At 44.3% G+C, this 9121-nt stretch overlaps 2 protein-coding genes across 2 annotated transcripts in view; one reads left to right on the top strand and one right to left on the bottom strand.

Annotated features, from left to right (window-relative positions):
* ajuba (ajuba LIM protein) overlaps window positions 1-406 on the bottom strand; it is a 9702-nt gene extending 9296 nt beyond the window's left edge. Inside the window, exon 1 of the mRNA XM_056575429.1 lies at window positions 1-406. This exon is cut by the window's left edge and continues 2324 nt beyond it. The gene's annotated coding sequence lies outside the window, so the exon portion shown is untranslated.
* Window positions 407-2379: 1973 nt separating this feature from the next.
* On the top strand, window positions 2380-4709 carry mrpl52 (mitochondrial ribosomal protein L52). The gene is made up of 5 exons (XM_056575635.1): window positions 2380-2470; window positions 2901-2970; window positions 3218-3285; window positions 3922-3986; window positions 4260-4709. Exons 1-5 carry the CDS (start codon window positions 2437-2439, stop codon window positions 4404-4406), a joined length of 384 nt encoding a protein of 127 aa, XP_056431610.1. The 5' UTR covers window positions 2380-2436; the 3' UTR covers window positions 4407-4709.
* The last annotated feature ends 4412 nt before the right edge of the window (window positions 4710-9121 follow it).

The raw sequence follows: 9121 nt of genomic DNA on the forward strand, positions 1-9121 counted from the left end.
ACTTCTCGTTTAGTCTAATGAACTAAATAGAGAAATGTCTTTGTGTCCACGCTTTAAAAAAAAACACCAAGAATTTAGCTATTCGTTTGTGGAGGAGATATTAAAAAAGTACAAACGCGTCGGAAGGTTGTGATAACATACGTCGCTGGACACATCCGTCCTTCGGCTTCTTTCACTGGCGTTTTCAAAAGAAGCCCGTCTTGAATCGGAACAAATAAGCAGGAAAGTTGTTTTTGTCTGATAGTGGAGTTAGAGGGAGTCCGCACAAGAGTTACATCTGATCCACCAGTGTGCGGGGGCGAAGAAAAAACGAGTCGCAGGAGATTACATTCAAAAACACAAAATCCTTCCAGGAGCGCCTTGCACGTTCAGTGACTTTGTTTCTTTCTTCCCCCTAAATTACTTACCTCCCCCCTCTTTCCCTTTATCAGTCAGCGGTTGCTCGGTCCCCCCCCCACCCTCCTCCTCCGGGCCGGGACACCTTTCCACCAGCCATTTATTTCGTCATTCACGAGCTCGACTTTCCCGGTGGATGCCCACTCCACCCTGTGGCGAAAAGCCATAGTCGAGTGCGGACGGCGGCTCCACAGAGACGTTTGCACGGGATACAGCCAGACACAATAAATATAATGTGTTATTCCGGAGCGGCATTGCTAAACCAATGCGTTCGCCGCGGGTACGATTAGCGTATGCAACTGAATGGGATATCCACCTTCATCTGTTAATGTAACATAACCCAGCGAAACCTCAATAAAAATACAAATTATACATAAAAGAGATTAAGTTAGGCTGAAGTCACGAAAACTTCCTTCATTGAATTCAACCTAAGCAGCGTTGTTTTAGACAGTGCTGGGTTTCTGCTAAATTTTTCAAATTAAAACGGCAAATAAACACAATCTTTGAAGATTAAAACAACCAAATGTGCAAATTCTACACATTTAATTTGGAAAGTTATTTTTTTAACTTCTGTTTAGACAATCGAACTACTTTATTGTACCACCAGCCTGTGGAATGTGCGGAAGGAGATCCGTGAGTGGTCTGGCTGGTGATTTTTTTTTGGCGTGTATGCGTTCTCCAAGGACGATACTAAGTAAACATTCCGCTGCTATTTCAAGACTGGTCGGCATTTGTTAGTCGTGTTTCCTGCCGTTTTGTGGCAGTTAACGGAGACCAAGTGGGTCAATATAAAGTGCAACTTGTTTTCCCGGCTTGTTCGGCAGTCTTCTCGTTTTGTCTGCCCTGAAGCCCCCTCCTTTGGCTCCGAAGCCTTTCATTGCCCTTGCGGTTCACTGGAGTCCCTGCCTTCCAAACACGCGCGTTTGTCCCGTTGACTGCGAGTGAGGACTTGTCTGAAAAGCTAACATAGGAATTCTTCAGGGCTTAGTGTTAGCACTGCTGTACAAAAACAATACTTTTAAAAGCCACATAAATGGTTTTAACACAGTTTCCACAGTGTCCCTGCCAACACGTTGACATATTAACGGCGTAGATGAAAACATTAATTACACTTTAAACCTGTGTGTGTGTGTGTGTGTGTGTGTGTGTGTGTGTGTGTGTGTGTGTGTGTGTGTGTGTGTGTGTGTGTGTGTGTGTGTGTGTGTGTGTGTGTGTGTGTGTGTGCAGACGCCTGCGTGAGTGAAAGAGAGGGGGGGGGGAGGGAGAGGGAGAGTGAAAGAGTGCGAGAGAGTAGACAGGAATGCCATTAGGCCCTAAAAAGAAGAGTACAAAAGTCACAGTGTACCTGACCACTGAGTGATCAAATATGCAGCCACAGGCTTAGAGAGCATGGCCTGACAGTTGACCGATAATCCAAGGAAAGAACATATACACACACCATAGAGGCACAAACACATCTTCCCCACGGAATAAGAGTCAGACAATTAAAGGGAACATCCATTTTCTGGGCGAAATGCAATGTTATATGCTGGGTGAAATGCAAGGTTAACAGCCTTTTGATGCTGAAACAGGTTACTATGCTACAAAAAATACTCGCATTTATTGTAAATTACAAAAACATGATTAGTGGATTCATGTAATGATTAAGCTTACATAGTTTCAGACATTGTTAAACTCTTAGGACTATACTTTATTTAATTATTGTCTCCATTGTCTGCCTTTTGTCTTTAAAACTTCCAAATTTCAAATAAAGTAAAATATAAATGTCAGCGTTTCCATAATTCTACAACCGTAAGATATAATTGAATGCTCCTTATCCAAAGTCAATGCCCCTGATTAATCGAAAAAGACAACGTAGACAAACGGTTCCCTAGTTTATTCAGTATACCTTTCCCCAAACCGGGTAATAAACGCACCCTACACTTACGGTTCGCATTAAGCATATAATTAAAGGATAATAACACAATGTTGTGATCTGTACTCAGAAAAACCAAGGTTGTTGGCACCATCTAGTGGCATAGTCGAAATAGTGCAAACAAGATGGCGGCCCCCATCAAGACGTTGTGCTGCTCAGGTAAGAGAGGTTACCGACCGATTTTGCGGTTATTAATGATCGAAACAGAGATAATTCGATGTCATTCAATGTTTGATTTGTTTACTTTACCACTGTCTGCCTTTAGTTGTATTCACACATTCACTCGTCACATAAGTAACATTGCGGTAACGCTAAAGCTGTCCCTGCTGCTAACCTTCTTCTGTCATTTGCAAACGCTAACATGCTACTACCTCTCAAACTTTTAATTTATTTTGGATTTATATGACTCATTTCCTGAACACAACTGTGTGTTATTGTGACAATCTTGTATAGTTCATGCAGGGGGTCATGGTAAATGCATCTTCTACCTATATCCGCTTTTGGTCCGATACTTAACGTTAAATGATAATAAACACAATCAATTTAAACCACTGTTTGATCAAGATTGATATACCGATCTTATTTCCAGTTTTGAGATGTTCTAGGCGTTCTTTCGGTACAACATCTACGAACCAAGCGGGGAAGAAGTGGAGAACGGAGTAAGTTTTAGTATATAGAGAGTTTTTGATCACTTGGTTTAAAGCAGTTTTTTTTCTATCCTTGTGTTAAACGTCCACATAATGCACTGTGTAATTTAATACATGCATTGAATTATCACGTTGAATAAATTGTATACAGATTAATGTATGAATGCAGATTTGTGTTTTGACATGCAAACTATTTCTATCCTGTTTTTTTAGATCCAATATTAAGGAATTAATGTTACGCTAATTATGTTCTTCACAGACATGGATTGGCTCCGTCTGGTACAGAATATGGACCTTTGACAGACCTGCCTGATTGGTCGTATGCAGGTAACTATGATGTACTTTAATTCACATAAGGAGGACGATGATTGATGCAGAGGGTCAATGTAGTCTATAATAGGCCAGGACGCCAAACAAGTGTTACAATGTCTTTGTGACTTGCCAACACTTTCATCCAATGTGACTTACAGTGAATACGAACCAGGTAGGGAGTGAAACCATCTTGCCGTAGGATGTTCAGACTCTCCCTGCGTTCCAATACCCATACTACCATACTATTTAGTATGTCCTAGAATGGAAAATGCATTATGCCCAAAATACCAGGATGTTGAACTAAATCATGTCGGATTTCACAGTATGCAAGCCAGCAAGCCTTTCGCCTATTCTGCCACATAATCCTCTGCGCAGCAGAAGACAGTATGTCCGTGTGTGTCTATACTGTGTGAAACAGTACATACTCTCTAAGGTTAGCCGCCGTAAGTACTACATGTAAAAAGAAAAAGTGCTGGAACGCAGCTTTGGTCTGCTCTTGTGCACCGTTTATACACCAGAGGGCGCCAAAGTGCAGCTTCCCCCGTGCTTCTACGAAACCCCGTAGATCCTTTTCACCGAGGTGTCATGGTAGGACATCTGCTAGCTGGGCGACACCTCAGGCAGGTTTTTAACAGAGTTTATGGTTCACAGATGGAAGACCCGCCCCTCTCCTCAAGGGTCAGCTGAGGAGAAAGCAAGAAAGAGAGGCTTTAGCAGTGAGTACCTCTCCGTTTCTTTGCTGTCATTGGTCTGTTTCGACATTGTTGTTTTGATTATGTCTCATTGCATTAGCATTATTATTTGTGATAATGCCCCCCCCAACCCCCCGATTCGTTTGAACCGCTTCACACTGGACATAAAGCAGAGCCAAGGCCTTGCCATTATAGAATTAGTTCAACATTGTTATTACTGCAACGGCGGCTGTTTTTTTTACCGCACCACATAGGACCCCTGTTTTGACCGGTCTGTGTCCTCCCTGTTTCTCTCAGAGACGCGTGGTGATGCTCAGCGGAGAAGTAGATAAGGGGATGGAGGCATGGCAACAGAAAAAGGAAGACGCAAAGCGAATGGAGGCGCACCAAAAGTCCCTGCTACTCAAACCGAAGGGCCAACTATTACTAAAGAAGTCAACGTAAAACACTTCAGTTATAGAACGTTATGTCTGTTTTTTTTGTGTTATTTTTCAGTAGAATGTTGTTTCTTTTTTAGCTTGGTTTTTCAATGGCTGCCTGGACACCAGGTGATATGAAACATCTCTTTAAGTACTTTAGTTCTGGTCATTTTAAAATTACGAGTCTTCCTGGAAAGCATTTGCATCATTTTTGTTTTGTTATCACGGCCGAAACACTTTTACACTAGTTTTGTAAAATGATTTATCTTGCATATGTGGCATATAATGTAAGCAGGACTTTCCACTCAATAAAAACCATTGATCATTCAACGACGATCTCATTGAACTTGCAATTTTCTTCTTAGGCTCTTAGCCTCCACTAGAATGCAGCATTTCTCCAGTTAAACCCTGGTAGGAGAGCTGCCATTTTGTCTCCAACTGTGGTCAGAAAAAAATAGTTTCCTGGTATCAGGCCAAGAATAAGCAGGGGAGGGCAAATAAAGTTGCAGTGATTGAGGTTTAAGTGAGGTCCATGTGTGTGAGGAGTTTATGATGCCCACCTTGGAAGTGTTCTAACTCCACGCAAATCAAACACAGACTGAAAAAGGTGATTTGCAAAGGGAGCTAAGAATATTAAATGTACATTTCTTTAAACAATATAAATTACGGTATGTGCAACTCTTCCACTTGCTGAAGAGAAATCGAAGTAGAAAAGCATAAAGCATATGGACATATGGAGTCATCTAACTCTATGGTAGTTAAAGTTTGTTTGCAAGTTGGACGAGTTCATTCTGGGTTGAAGTTGAATCAGTCAATTGCATCTCTAAACATACATCAATTGCAAAATGAAAGGTGTAAACAGTTCAATTTCTATCTTTTTATCTTGACAGTTGTGGTTTGAACCCAGTCAAGTTTCCACATTTCCACAGCTGTGCCTTTGCGAAGTCAGCATTAATTCTGTGTGACTTTGACATAGACACAGACTATTTACAAAGTGAGGTAAGGCCGTGTTTCTTTCTCTCTCCCTCTCTCTCTCTCTCTCTGTCTTTCAGTGTTTTTCCTCCTTCCTCTTCTCTATCCTCCCATTCCTCCTCATGTTTCCCTCTCCATCTCTCTCTCTCTCTCTCTCTCTGCGCGGCCCTCTCCTCTCCCATCTTGCAGACTTCAGCAGAGCGCCACTGTAATTACTGACTGTTATAGCAGCTGAGTTGCAGATTCTTCTTCTCTGGCGATGGGAAGGGGTTTTCTGTTCTTTTTTTTTCCTTTTTACATTCTTTCATGGGTCTGAGCTGACCAAATGAGCTGACTCGGACCGGACTTCAGCAGAAGTGTTTTCAGAATGTAAAAACAAGTGTTGTCCAAAGCCATGCCATGATCTAAGTCTGTTTGCCTGGTGATTTCCCCGCTGCTCAGACACGCCCGGACACAAAAGGATGAAACGCCACCTCATTGTCACATTGAATGTGTATTCATAGTGTGATGCTATTTTATCAGCCAGCTTCCCGTCTTCTTTTTTGGCTGCGTCTACCTCGTGAATCTTCTACTGTACTTCTGTCGTCTCTCTCTGTCTCTCTCTGTCTCAGTTTCTTCGCGTGTGCACACACACACACACACACACACACACACACACACACACACACACACACACACACACACACACACACACACACACACACACACACACACACACTCGTGCAAACTGAGAAGTGATCCGTTCCCAAAGCAACGCTAATGGTATACGGACGCTGGCGGCCTGCTTCTCCCAGTCCTTCCCTCCCCTCTCACCCTCGTGTTGTTATTTTTTCCGGAAAGGGGTGGGGTGGGGGTGGGGGGGGGGGGGGGGGGGGGGGGGGGGGGGGACGACGACGACGACAACCAGATGTTAATTATTGTGCAATGTGCACAAGGCGATGCGAGATTGTCAGTCTTGAGCTCAGTGTCTGGTAGGATCGGCATGCAAGGACAGAGAGGGTGAGGGAGAGAGAGAAGACCGGAGGAGATGGGGTGGGCTGATGTGGTGATCGGGGGGGGGGGGGGGGGGGTGGGCTGATGGGGGAGGGGGTGGGCTGATGTGGTGATCGGGGGGGGGGTGGGCTGATGTGGTGATGGGGGAGGGGGTGGGCTGATGTGGTGATGGGGGAGGGGGTGGGCTGATGTGGTGATCGGGGAGGGGGTGGGCTGATGTGGTGATCGGGGGGGGTGGGCTGATGTGGTGATGGGGGGGTTGAGGGGGCTGATGTGGTGATGGGGGGAGGATTATCCTTCAAGGACTCTTTAGTTTTGCTCATAAGCCACATACGAAACCGATGGTGGTGAAGGGTGTCCAGGGTTACTGGCAGATGGGACCCGGGCTAACAGAGGCCACCGAGGGGGTTCCTGATTCAGCAGTTCCCCCCCCCCCCCAACCCTCACACCCCCACCCCCACCACCCAAAAACCACTTCCTGTGCCCTGGGTGTCGGTGGGCTAGGTGATTGTGGGAGAGAGAGAGAGAGAGAGAGAGAGAGAGAGAGAGAGAGGGGTGGCACTCATGTGTTCTGCGAGACGCATGAGTCAGCGGCGTGCCGCACAAGCAGTGTTGACACATTCGCTCGCTTAATAGTCCCGTTTGAACCTGTACACTTCTCTCGGTGTGCGGCGCGCTCAAGAGTTACTATAGCAACGATAGCACGTTGACTGACTGACCACCCGCCCGTCTCCAGCTCACCAGAGGTACGAAGGAAGGAAGGAAGGAAGGAAGGAAGGAAGGAAGGAAGGAAGGAAGGAAGGAAGGAAGGAAGGAAGGAAGGAAGGAAGGAAGGAAGGAAGGAAGGAAGGAAGGAAGGAAGGAAAGAAAGAGTCACAAGTGGACGAAAAGTGCTGCCTATAGCTTCCAGTACAAAGCGGCCACAACGTAGGTTAACCAAACACGGTGTGGAGGTTGAATTGCAAGCAGCTGTCCCGGCCGCTTCCTGCCCACGGAGGAGTGCTGATGCCGAGGGTAGTTTGTTTCTCCACCATCCAGCACGACCGAGTGGGCTCCGGATTATCCCGGCAGGAAGAAAGAGAGGGCGCGCGGAAACTAGAACGGCCGCCCCGTTATTATGTCTCATCTGTATTATGAGATGGGTGTAAGAGAACCAGAACCTGGCATGTATGGTATGACCATGGGGAGACCATGGTTTGGCAATTTACAGAATGTAATAGATGAAACAAAATATAAAATATGTTAATGTTTGTGCGATTTACCGAGTGTTACCTTGCCGCCTGCTACATTCGACAAGGCTGAATCAAGGAAATGGAAAATTCGCCATTAATATATATTAGTTGGCATACTTTAAGCAGAGGCCGCCTGCAAAATGGAAATACCAGGTGACAGCAGTTGAAGAAAGAGAGCGAGAGAAAGCAAGAGGGGGAGAGAGAAAGAGAGAGGGAGGGGGAGTGGGCTAGAATGGAAAGTGGATGAACAGATGAGAGAAGCAAAAATATAGAAATTAATAATCAGCCGTAAAAAAAAGCGGTACACTTTTTTAACGAAAGCCTGGAGCAGATTTACTTCAATTCAACCTAAACTTGCTCCAAAACACAGTTGTAATACATGTCCTGACACTAAGATAAATTAAATCAGGGTATCAGTATGATTGTTAATCTGATCATCTGGTTATTTGATTAGTCTAGAATTATCACTAGACTAAATGTAGTGCCACAGAGTCAAACTGATAGTCTTCATCCTTTATTCAGGGAAGTTGAAACATACACCACAGTAGCATAAGCAGTGTGCATAAACTAGAAAGTCATAATTTAGTTAAAGTTCAGATATCTTACTTGAAAGTGACTTGGTCATCTGTAACAATATCATTTAAGTATAAAGGCAAAGTAGCTCAAAGAACATTTACTTAGGTATCAAAGGTATTTACCTGGGTTAAAATGTACTAAAGGTTCGGGACTTAAAAGGCTGTCTGTTTCTTATGGTTTATGGTATGCTGTGATTGGAGGATCAGTGACACATGCTGAGAGCAGCATTTGATTATATCAATATGTTGACAATGAGAGTGTGGTGTGTGTGTGTGTGTGTGTATTATCTGCATGTACGTACGTGTGTATTTGTATGTGTGTGTGTGTGTGTGATGGGGATTGGAAGGAGGGAGGGAGAGAAAGGAAAGAAAGAAAAGAGTGAAAACAGACCAGAGATACTTGTGGTGACAGGGGAAGAGTGGAAGACCAGAGGCTCATAAAAAACGGAAAGAAAAATAATGCAGAGGGCGGGAAATAAGAGTGAGAGAGCTCAAATAACGTCTCAAACATACTTATCTTTTCATATTCGTTGTTTATTATCTCTCATGTATTGGCTATTCTTATTTTTAGAACACTCATGCAAAAATGCATCTCACACACACACACACACACACACACACATACAAAACAAACACACACATACATACAAAACACCTACACACACACACACACACACATAACACACATACAAACACGCGCATACAAACAGACACATAAATACACATCCAACACACAGAACTATCACACCCAAAACACACATATAAACACATAAACACGCATACAAACACACAAATGCACACACAGACTTGGAGACTCCAGCTGGGCCAGACTGCACTGGGGAGCTCAGAACTTCTTTCACAAATTCCAGATGCTTCTAACCGAGCTCCGCTAGAACGCTGAGCCACGCTCTCCCTTCCCAAATAAAAAACGTGACCATTCCATCACTCTTTCCACCGCCCCCCCTAAC

This window comes from Gadus chalcogrammus, chromosome 17, assembly GCF_026213295.1.
Source record: "Gadus chalcogrammus isolate NIFS_2021 chromosome 17, NIFS_Gcha_1.0, whole genome shotgun sequence".
Taxonomy (NCBI): domain Eukaryota; kingdom Metazoa; phylum Chordata; class Actinopteri; order Gadiformes; family Gadidae; genus Gadus; species Gadus chalcogrammus.